Source organism: Oryx dammah, unplaced genomic scaffold (assembly GCF_014754425.2).
Source record: "Oryx dammah isolate SB20612 unplaced genomic scaffold, SCBI_Odam_1.1 HiC_scaffold_10, whole genome shotgun sequence".
Taxonomy (NCBI): Eukaryota; Metazoa; Chordata; class Mammalia; order Artiodactyla; family Bovidae; genus Oryx; species Oryx dammah.
The window spans coordinates 65,368,413-65,380,575 of NW_024070194.1; the positions used below are offsets into that span (position 1 = coordinate 65,368,413).

Genomic DNA, 12,163 nt, shown 5'->3' on the forward strand with positions numbered 1-12,163 from the left:
AAGAGATGGCATGAAAGGAATCTTTTCTCCTCAAGAAGAGATTGAGGAAGTGTGTGCTGATTTTCTGAGCATCAAATACTGCTCATTGTTCATCCACAAGGGACTTTTTTCCTAAATGCTCAGTCATGAAATCCATCAGTGACTTAGAATGGCAAAAGCCAAAATAAAACGTCTGACAAGGTGCTCAGTCACCGTGTCTGGACCACGCCAACACAGCACTGAAGTCTCGGGGTCAGCCAGTCGTCTCTAGGGGCCCACGTCTAGTTGTCTCTAGGGGCCCATGTCTAGTCGTCTCTAGGGGCCCACGTCTAGCTGTCTCTAGGAGCTGGGACACCAGCCCACGTCTGGCTGTCTCTAGGAGCTGGGACACCAGCCCACGTCTGGCTGTCTCTAGGAGCTGGGACACCAGCCCACGTCTAGCTGTCTCTAGGAGCTGGGACACCAGCCCACGTCTAGCTGTCTCTAGGAGCTGGGACACCAGTGCAATCTTTTGCTCCACCTGTGGCACGCTGCTCTGCCCTAGATGTGCTCTTTCACTTCTTAAAATGTAGGCCTGGCTTTTAGAAGGCTACATGGTAAATGCTTAAGTAACACCTGCAATTCTGTATTTTCCTACTAAAATGTAACCCTTCATTGTGCCGTGAACAACCTTGGGGAAATATTACCTGTCAGCTAGGTTGAGGTTATTTTTTTCCTTCTCTTTCAGACATCTCGAGATCTGGCCTGTTTTATACAGTTTGAAAATGTCAACGTTTACTATGGGATTCAGTGTAAAATGAAATACAAAGCACCCACTGACCACTGCTTTGTTTTAAAGGTAGGTTTTAAGTCCTTACCTTAGATCTGTAAGCAGTTTGAATCAGTTATTTCCTTTTAAGAAGTGTTCAGTGTTATATAGCTAACTACAAGTATAACATAATAAGCTTTGTATTGTAAACCAAAGTAGGAGAGGCGAAAGCATTTCTACCCAGCTCAGATCATTTCCCCCAAAGTCTGTTACTGAGTCTAAAACTTTCAAGTTAGCCTGTCTGGATTTCTTCATCACTTTATGAGAATAAAAGCTCTACATTTTGGATAGATTTTATTTATAATTTCCTTATTCCATTGTAAGATATTTTGAGAAATTAGGGAGTTGACAAGACTTCCCAGAAAAATATAGAAAATAGAAAAATAGAGAAAAAATCTTTTTCTAAAAATAGTATTAGTGGGTCTGGAAACTTTTTAAAGTGCACATTATCAAAAGACAGTATATATTATCAGGTGTCTGGTAAGGTTGACATTAGCACCATATTTTGGAAGGTTGGGCAGAAGTAACTTTTCTCTGCCAAATGTAACAACTGACTCCTAGAAATGGACTCAAGGGATTTCTGGAGCTCTTCTGGCCACGCCATTGCCCCTGACACCACAAATTCCCCTTCACAAGTTCACACCAGAAAAACCCAGGTTGCCTCATTCCATTCGGCTCGGGTGCAGGGCTGTGTGCAGAACTTCTTTTTTTCCTGCAAATATACTTTGTTATTTTTTATTAAATTATAAACATTGCTGTGCAATGTTATATAAATGACAGGTGTACAATATAGTGATTCACCGTTTTTAAAGGTTATACTCCACTTACAGTAATAAAATACTCGCCTAGAAAGTGCCATGAGGAGAGTGGCAAACATTATACACTGCATCTGCAATGTAGTGATTTGAGCACTTTTCACGTGTTAATTAATAGATTAATTCATTTAATCCTTTATCAGCCTTCTGTGGTAAGAGCCACAGTTCTCCCTAGTTTGATTTCTGTATTTGCTTTTGGCTGTGCTGGGTCTTCATTGCTGCGCATGGACTTTCTCTAGCTGCGGAGAGTGAAGGCTACTCTCTAGCTGTGGTGCACGGGCTTTTCGTGTGGTTGACCTCTCTTGCTGCGGCTCCCAGGTTCTAGAGCACAGGCTCACTAGTTCTGGTGCACAGGCTTAGCTGCTCCATGGCATGTGGGATCTTCCCGGACCAGGGATCGAACCTGTGTCTCATGCAATGGCAGGTGGATTCTTTACCACTGAGGCACCAGGCAAGCCTCTCTCTATAGTTTGTAGATGTGGAATCTGGGCACAGAGACTCTCAGCCAGGAACTAGCTGAACCAGGATGAGAAGCCAAGGCAGGGTGGGTGGTGTGGGGAGGCTATTCTCTCAGACACTGTTTGCCAGCACACAAAATCTCTTCTCTGCCTCCCTTAACCCCAGCCCCAGCTGCTCTTGAACTGTGTTTTCACTGTGTTGCTGTCTGCCCTCGGGGCCCTCGTTTGTAGTCCTGAGACTCTGAGAACTTAGGAACATAGAGGCCCTCCTTTGCACATGGGCATCCTAATGCCTGCACGGCATAAGAATGTCTTCTGGCTCTAAGCATCAATAGTCAGGGCTTCTCTGCTGGTGATGAAATATGCTTCAGAGCAGACAAATACAATGAAAGTTGTCAGAAGTGGGTAAGGGCCCATAAACCCATGGCCAGAGGCTGGAGCAGAGATTTTCAGCAAGAGAAAGCAGAGATCTCAGACCTAGAAAGCTCCAGGCTGAGGATTTAGACCAAGTGAGCAGGGTGGGAATGTGGTCACTAGTGCTGACTCACAAACTTGGGACTAGGTCCCAGGATCATGTGTTGAACTATCTGTCCTGGGATGCAGGTCACCCTGGGCTGCACCGAGAATGGTGATGCTGAGACCCAGCTGAGGGCCTCCCATGGACAGGGCCAAGGGCTCTGAGGTGGAGAAAAATGCAGGCTTGACGATACAGGAACAAACAAGCATCAGAATAAACAAACAACCCACCAGGAACATGCATTTCCCTTTTCTCAGATGATGATGACGGATTCTGTTCTTAAGCCAAGTTCCTTAATGGGCAGTCACTCTGGTCGTTTTGCACTTAGGCACACTTCTCACTTCCTTCCCAAAATGCTGGGGATTTTTACTCATTTGCTGAGTAAAAGGGTCAGTCATCCTTTGGAGAACTTAATTTTCTTACAAACATTCTGGTCACTTATTGCCCTTTCTGTCCACTCTGGAGGGTGGAAGAAACTCTTGATATGCAAATATTTCATGAGGGTGAGCAGATTGACAGAATTCAAAGAGTATGCACATGCGTTGCAGAAAAGGTTCAGGATCAGAGTAGCATGTTAAGAGATCGTGTGAGTTCACAGACGTGCACAGGCTGAGAAGTTCAACCTGGGAGCTTCTTACTCAGGATGAACCCACGGATTATGACCATCCTTGGAGGGTGCTGCCAGGAAGATGGGAGTTTTGAGTCCTGGCTCTGTCTCCTGGCACAGTGTCAAGACTCTCTAAGCTTCACTGCCCTCTGCTAAGAAGTGGAAATAACACTTCCCGTGCAGATTAACCCATCTCTGCCTGCCAGACCATTAGTGTAATGTTGGCAGACAAACATGTCTGTTGACGAGAATTTCTCAAACTTGAGAGTGCATGGACTCACCAGGAGAGCTCTTAAGACAGGTGGTTGGGCCCCCAGAGCTTCTGATTCTGTGGGTCTGGGATCTGGCCCAGGAGTTTGCCCGTCCACCAAGCTTCCAGGTTCTTATCTGCCTCTTCCTTCCACAGCTGTCACCTTTTCCAAAGAACCTTTCTCTGTTTTCCAACTTTTGCTGCAGACTTTACCATGTCGTTGAGTGATCGTGCATTTGTTTACGTGCATCTCCCTCAGCAACACCCCAGCCACCACTTCCTAAGTATGGTGTAAGCCGCTGTTCCTCATCTCTGCCTAACCACCCAGAGCTATCTACTGGACGCATGAGCCCTCGGTTCTCATTAGGGTTCTGCCGCTCTGTGTGACTTTGGATACATAGCTTAACCTCTCTGGTCTCCCACTGTTTCGAGGATCTGTAAGATCCCTTTGGACAAGGGTCTGCAGTTGCCCTGACCTTTGTGTGCTGCATGGCATGTCTGTGGGAGCTTCTCCTGACCACAGAAGAGGCTGGCCAGTGGCATGGAGCTGGCATTTTTCCTTAAACTTCTTTGCAAATATTTTCGGGCTAAAAGCTCAAGGGAGTAAACGCCTTGGCAAGGTCGCAGGACATGGCGGAAGACTAAGCACAGGGACTCGCTGAGTGGCGTCCCAGGAACCTGCAGGGTTCCTGCCTCGATGGGGGAGCCAGAAAGGAACCTTGAGCCCACCAGGCAGCTCGTCTCAGAATCAAAAAACCTGAGGCTCACAAGTGATCTTTGAGGTCATCTTCAAGATCATCTGATGTTTAATTCTCCTTTATCCAATCCTGGTACACTTGTGATATGAGGAAGTTGGTGAGATGCACGCCACTAATGTTGGGGAGAATAAACCAAAGTCTGTACATCAACCTCTTCATCACAGGAGGAGCCGTGGTTACAATTCAAGGTCAAGTGTTTTTGCCTGTGTTTTGTGCTCAGTAGCCACTGTGTTTAAAGAAACAACCACATTTTACTCTGGAGGAACACACTAAAGAAATTGTTGATTGTGCTGTTTAAGTGGATCCCTCTACCTAGACAGCTGCTTCCTGCCTTTCACTCCAAGCACAATATGATTTACAGTCTGCTCCTGGGAACCCAGCTTTCCCATCACATGACATGCACACACACACACACACACACACAAATTTTAATATACCAACCCCAAGGTAACAAAAATCAACTTTTTAAATTCTTCCGGGGGAAAAAAAAAAACAGCTGTTTTCTAAGAACAATTATAAACACCAGATTGCTGGAGACACCCATGTTTTGCCCCTCTTACACAAGGGCCAGACCAGAAAGTTCTGTTCTGGTTCAGTTGGAAAGTTTGGTTGGAAGTTAGGGAGCCGTGTTTCTGGTGCTGAAAGACAAGAATGTTCTGTATGACCTTGGACCTTGAACAGTCCATCCCCTTTGCACCTGCCCACCACTGCATTCTTTGACCGAGAGCTCCTGGAAGGCCTGGGTGACCCCCAATGCAGCACCCAGCTCACTGCCTCTTAAAATTGGACAGAGATACTCCTTCTCTGGGCCATCCATGTGGGGAAGAGATGACAGAAGACAGGGCAAAACCCTGAATTCCTCGTACCAGAAATAACCCGAGGCCTGCATGAGAGTCACAAAAGCATTAATTCCTCGACAGGAGAATTACAGCATGTAAGCTCCCTTATCTGATAAATGGAGAAGTGATTTGGATTTCTTGTAGGGCTAGAAACGTGAAAGATGTGAAGGTTTCCAGGTGTTCAAAAAGCAGGAATGGACATGGCTGTTGATAATACAGTAAAAAGTGCTTGTGATAAATCATGTCAGTTCTTTCCAAATTTAGCCTCTATAAAAAAGTACCCCTGTTCCTAATTCTAAAATTGCTACCAGTGATTTTGGCCACCATCTCAGGAAATTTCAGATGCTGTGAGAATTTTCTAAACATTTTTTGAAAGGTGCTAATTTGTGAAGAGTTTACAAATGGTCTTTGGAATGACTTTTTTCCAGCATCCCCAGATTCAGAAGGAGTCCCAGTATATCAAGTATCTGTGCTGTGATGATGCCAGAGCGCTAAGCCAGTGGGTCACGGGAATCAGGATTGCCAAGGTAAGAGAATGGGTGGACTCACCTGACCTTGAATTTGCCAGCTAGCCTGGCACATTGACGTGGGTCCAATCTTTGTGTTACTTGGAAACAGCTGATTCATTCTTTTTTTTTTTTGGCTGCACAAGATCTTAGTTGTGGCCTGTGGGATCTAGTTCCCTGACCAGGGATCAAACCCAGGCCCCCTGAATTGGGAGCTCAGAGTCTTAACCACTGGACCGTGAGGAAAGTCCCAACACCTCACCCATTCTCACTAAGTCAATGCCACCACTATCGCCTCATTTATTTGCCCATTGGTTTTTTATTGAGTTAAGTGGGAGTGGTTGACACGTGGACCTCTCCCATGACCTGAGAAGCAGGGATTTATTTTCACACGAGCCATTGCAGATATTGATTTCTGCAGAGCTTTGCAAGTGTTGTGCGTAATTAAGAAACATGACATGCAAGCTATGGCAAAATTACATAGAGACAGGAAATGGCACCCCACTGCAGTATTCTTGCCTTTAGAATCCCATGGACGGAGAAGCCTGGTGAGCTACAGTCCACGGGGTCGCAAAGAGTCGGACACGACTGAGCGACTTCACTCTCTCACTCACTCATGTGTCATCACACTGCATAGCTAAAGCTCCCTTCTCGTGGGGAGGTACAAATATTACCTGATTTTGCTAATCTGGAATATTATTTCACATATGAAAACATGGTTTGTGGATTTTTCTTTTTAATGGAAATACTTCTACTAAAAGTATCTTAGGAAAGGAGTAAAAGGAATAGTCATGAGGTCCTCTTTTCCCTGAATTTGTAGATTGCAGTGGAGTGCAGAGTTTGGGATAAATGGATTGCTCTGTTGCTTCTTTTGTGTTCTCTCTCTAGTATGGGAAGACGCTCTATGATAACTATCAGCGGGCCACGGCCAAGGCAGGGCTTGCCTCTCGGTGGACAAACCTGGGCACAGTCAACGCAGTGCCGCCAGCCCCGCCTTCCACAGGTACCATGCCGGGGGTAGATTCTGACACCTGTTCCAAGCTCAGAGCTTGTGCTCAACTGGAAGATACGCAGTTCTGTGCCAGAATCCCAGGACAAAGACCAGACGTGGATGCATTATTATGCCATTCTCTTCCACGTTCTCTCCTGCTTTACTGTGTCCTTCTCATCAACACCAATCCCTTCTTCAAAGAAACAAATTTAAAACCCTCCTATGACTCCAAATCCCCCTCCTGCTCCATCTCAAGCACACTGTTCTAAAGGGTGGCCTGTATTTGCTGTCTCTGTTATTCTGCTTCCTGTTCACTTCCTGGGGCTTCCCGGGTGGCTCAGTGGTAAAGAATCTGCCTGCCAATGCAGGAGACCTGGGTTCAGTCACCGGGCTGGGAAGATCCCGTGGAAAAGGAAACGGCAATCCACTCCAGTATTCTTGCCAGGGTAATCCTCTGGACAGAGAGGGCTGGCAGGCTACAGTCCATGGGGTCGCAAAAGAGTCAGACATGACTTAGTGTGTAAACAGGAATGACTGTTCACTCTTCATAACCATTTCACTCAGGCTCCTGCCTCTAGTACATCATGGAAAATGCTCTTGCTAAATCAAACTACTATAACCTCCTCTTTTTTTATATATATTTAAACTTTCTAGCTATACCCCACAGCATGGGGATCTCAGTTCCCCCAGCAGGGATCAAACCCCAGGCCCCTGCATTGGCAGTGTAGTCTTAACTACTGGACCACCAAGGAAGTCCCATAAACCCTTCTTTCTAGTTGCCCTTTCAGTAACCCCAGCACAACTGATCACTCCTCCTGGAGCCAACCCCTTTTCTGCGGTATTACCCTCCAAGTCCCACACCCGGCCTTTACTTCTCTAGCTACCCTTTTTCAACCCGCTCTTTATTAGAGCAGGTTTATTCTTCTTCTACCCCAACTTAAATTACCCAAGGCCGAGTCAGTCCTAACCCTACTCTCATACTATCTCCCTAAGTGATCTGATCCACACCCAGTGCTGTCTACACGCTGACCACCTATAACTGCATAAATCCAACCCAGGCTTCTCTGTTGACCTTCAAACCCATGTATCCAACTGTCTGCTCAGTGGCTTCATCTGAATGCACCCCAGACCTCAAACTCAACATCTGTAAAACTGAGCCCATCCTCTTCCTCTCCCGACTTGCTCCCCCATGATTGTTCTGTTTCCACAAATAACATCATCATCTGCCCAATTACTCCTGCAGGAAACATGCAAGAAAAGCTCATTGTTGTCAGGGCATGTCCGACTCTGCAACCCCGTGGACTACAGCATGTCACGCTTCCCTGCCCTTCACTGTCTCCCGCAGTTTGCTCAAATTTATGTCCATTGAATCGGTGATGCTGTATAATAATCTCATCCTCTGTCGTCCCCTTTTCCTCCTGCCTTCAATCTTTCCCAGCATCAGGGTCTTTTCCAGTGAGTCTGCTCTTCACATCAGGTGGCCAAAGTACTGGAGCTTCAGCTTCAGCATCAGTCCTTCCATTGAATATTCAGGACTGATCTCCTTTAGGATTAACTGGTTGGATCTCCTTGCAGTCCAGGGAACTCTCAAGTCTTCTCCAACACCACAGTTCAAAAGCATCAATTCTTAAGTGCTCAGCTTTCTTTTTAGTCCAACTCACATCCATACATGACCACTGGAAAAACCATAGCCTGGACTAGACGGACTTTTGTCAGCAAAATAATGTCTCTGCTTTTTAATTTGCTGTCTAGGTTGGTCATAGCTTTTCCTCCAAGGAGCGAGCGTCTTTTAATTTCATGGCTGCAGTCACCATTTGCAGTGATTTTGGAGCCCAAGAAAATAGTCTGTCACTGTTTCCATTGTTTTCCCATCTATTTGCCATGAAGTGATAGGACTGGGTGCCATGATCTTAGCTTTTTGAATGTTGAGTTTAAATCCAGCTTAGTAAGTTTTCCCAGAAGGAAGCAGAACGCTTGGCAGACAATAGGCTAGAATTTGAACATGGTTGGGATGACAATAAATTAATACCTTGTAGGGTTTCTCTGAAAGTGAAGTAATATAAACACTCTTAATACTAAATGTTTGATACATGTTCAATTCATTTTCCTAAATGAATTGCTTAAATCCAATTTTTGTAGAACACTATCACAGCAGTCAGATGAGATGTCCATTGATCAAAAAAGAGAATCTTTCCCGTAATGGAAAATCCGTTAGTAGATAGTAAATTAACCCATGTTGGTTCTGCTGTAGAGTTTTATCAGAAATAAGCCCTACAGAGAACAAATGTGCTAGGATGTTAAACCATACTGGAACTGTTCCTGCTTATTATTTTTTTGGAACCTCTTGAGAGTAAGTAGATTGACTATTGTGTCCCTTTGCCCATTAAATCTTCCCTTTGTATTTCCTAAAAAATAAAAAGTAAAATGAGGCCATTTTCTTACAACAACAGCGCAGTTATCAAACTTTGGAAATTTAACTTTTCATGTTGATAAGAGTGTTTGTAGGTAAACCACAGCCTGTATTTCAGTTTTGCCAGATGTCTCAGTGATGCCGTTACAACAGTGCTCTTTCCTAGCATGGGTTCCCTCCAGAACTGCATTTCGGCCTCATATTTCTGTCTTCCTCTTTGATTTGGCACATTTCCTCAGCCTTTCTTTGTCTGTCAGGACATTAACATATCTTAAAGAATGAGGGCCATTTATTTTATAGAATGTCCCTCAGTTTGGATGTGTCTGATGTTTCCTAATAATTGATCTCAAGTGACGCGTTTGGGGCAGGACTGAGCTACTGGGTCCTTTTCGGGGTGCCGCCTTTGGAAGCCTGTGGTGTCTGTGGCCCCGCCGGGAACATTCAGTCTGGCCGCTTAGCTAAGGTGCTGTCTGGTTTCTCTCCCGTGCAGCTTTTTCATGCTGTATTTAAGAATTTTTGCAGATACTTGGAGACAGCAGAAGTGTCTGAGTCCTTATCAAACTTTCCCTTCTTCCCCTTTTCCTGGAGTGCTTAATGACCTTCTTTGAGTTGTTCTGTAGATTTATGGGCTTTTCAGCATATTGGGAAAATATCTGAAGAAGCAAGCACACAGTCATTTCGTAAATGTTTGACAGAAGAGCTGGTCCTGAGCAGAGAGCTAAGGCAAGCTCAGATGCACTCAAATGGGAGACCTCATGTCCGGGGCTAGGAGGCAGTTCAGCTGTGGGAGGAGCAGCCACCTGCAACCCCCTACCTCCACCCCACTTCCCCCCAGTCCACCCCAGGATGCCCTCTTAGGAGCTGGAGATCAACACACAGCTGCTTCTCTCTGACTGACTCTCTCAGAACTGTGGAACCTCAGCTAGGCACACTTGTGCAAAAGCGCAAATAAAAAGACAGGAAAAGAAGCACATATCAGAACTTTCTGGGGAAAATAAATCTAATTCTAGGGTATATTCAAGGTTTGTACATTTTGCTCAGTCCCCTCTGTCTACTGTTTTTGTGCCCAAAGTATTTTTTTTGTTGAGGATAACATTCAAAAGTTGTTTCTGTACACAGCATGGTACAAACCAAGATACATCCATTTCAGAGAAAAATCACCCACAGGAAGAATTCTTTTAGAAGGGAGGTTTTTGAGATTTATTTCTCAGTTACCAAAAGGATTTTAAAAGCAGAACATAGTATTGTTTGGGACCCCAGTTAATCCAGATCCTGTGGCTTCTATAAAGCATTCACTTCCCTGCATGTTTTGCTGAACCTTATGAAGTATTGTTATAGAAGCTCAGATTTTTTTTTGTAAACCCTGTGTACCTGTAAATCCTTTCACTTTGGAGACAAACTGCTTTATCTTTTCAGATTAACTCTCAAGAATGTTGAAAATACTTCACTGACTATTCTAATTTTTAGTGAAGTATAGTTGATTTACAATATTATATTAGTTTCAGGTGTACAGCAAAGAGATTCAGTTTTCTATTCAGATTATTTTCCATTATGGGTTATTATAATGTGAGACACTGAATATAGTTCCCTATGTTACACAGTAACTCCTTGTTGCTCACCTATTTTATGTACAATAGTTTGTATCTGTTGATTCCATACTTCTAACTTTCCCTCCCCCTTATCTACTCTTCTCTTTCTCTGCCTCTTAGGAGTTAAAACAGGCACCACCCAAGCCAATGGTCAGCTCCCCCAGGCAACACAGTCTATGAATACTGCTCTCGGAGAAGACTGGAGACACCTTGAAACAACCAAGGTAAGACTGGGGGTACCTGACCCACTTCTATCAGACTGTCTCTTGTAAGCCCATATTCTAAACTGTGTTCAAGTAACTGCTTCTTTAAAAAAAGAAAAAATACAGTTCCAACAATTCAAGTCACTATAATTTCATTTAGATAATTGCTCCATATATATAATCTTAAAATTACATAGGCTAGAAAGGAAAATTAAAACCAACTACTACCAACAGAGCTTCAGGAAAATGTAAGAATCTTTTTTAATACTGAGGATTCGTAACTATTTTTAGTTTAGCTACACTTATTTTGACTGAAGTGATTTTGTTTGTAATTCAAGTGGTTTTAGCCCTCTCTGAAAGTGGCACCTACATTTTAAACCCTTGGGATTTTAAATTATTTTTTGTGAATAACTTAGAGTAGTGTGATAGTCAGAAGCCCTTTATTAAATGCTAACTGGGCCCCAGACCAAATTAGAATACTGATAAGACTCCACTATAAAATATGCACTTTTGTATTTTCCTGTTAATGTTCTACGTACATCCTCAGGCTAATGGAGAATAAAACACATCTGAAAATAATAGCCAAATTGGTATAACATTCTCCATAACTGTTTTTTTTTTTTTCAGTAGAGGAGATATAATGAAGAGTTATTTAAATCTAAAATTTTAGCTAAAAGTTATAATTTAGTTACTAGTCCAGTTGCTAACATCTCAATTGACTATACAAGTTCCACTGAATATTTCTTATATGTTACTCAAACCAACTATAAATGTACCTTCAGAAGTTTTCCACCCTTTCACTTTGTCCCATCAGCCAATGGTGGAAACAAGTCATATAGTTATTGAGCTGCTTATAATTTTTGAAAAAAAATTTAGGTTATTAAAAGGGCCACCTGGGAAGCCCTTATGTATGTATGGTACAGGAGCAAAATAATTTCAGACACCCACTCCTGACGACTGCATTTCACAACCAGCTCAACTCAGACCAAGAAAAATGTGTATCTGTGCATGCCTACAACCCTAGCAGAGCTTCTCTGGAGGCACAGTGGCAGAGAATCGACTGCCAAGCAGGAGGCTTGAGCTGGATCCATCCCTGGGTGGGGAAGAGCCCCTGGAGGAGGGCATGGCAACCCACTCCAATATTCTTGCCTGGGAAATCCCATGGACAGAGGAGTCTGGAAGGCTACAGTCCAGGGGAGTCCCAAAAGAGCTGGACACGACTTGGTGCTGCTGCTGCTGCTAAGTCGCTTCAGTTGTGTCCGACTCTGTGCAACCCCATAGATGGCAGGCCACCAGGCTCCCCCGTCGCTGGGACACGACTTAGCGACTGAAAAAACAAGGGTAAAGACTGAGGTGGCAAAGAGTCGGACATGACTGAGCAACTGAACTGAACTGAACTGAAAGACTGAGGTAACCCCAAACTAAACTTTGTA

The 12,163-nt window shown here is 44.1% G+C and overlaps 1 protein-coding gene across 3 annotated transcripts in view; it reads left to right on the plus strand.

Annotated features, from left to right (window-relative positions):
• Positions 1–12,163, plus strand: part of LOC120869255 (amyloid beta precursor protein binding family B member 1 interacting protein) — a 91,967-nt gene that overhangs the window by 60,353 nt on the left and 19,451 nt on the right. For all 3 annotated transcript variants that reach the window (XM_040248441.1, XM_040248442.1, XM_040248440.1), the window contains 4 exons: positions 707–817; positions 5,460–5,558; positions 6,426–6,540; positions 10,648–10,751. In XM_040248441.1, the coding sequence (XP_040104375.1) occupies positions 707–817; positions 5,460–5,558; positions 6,426–6,540; positions 10,648–10,751 (429 nt within the window). The remainder of the gene's footprint in view (positions 1–706; positions 818–5,459; positions 5,559–6,425; positions 6,541–10,647; positions 10,752–12,163) is intronic.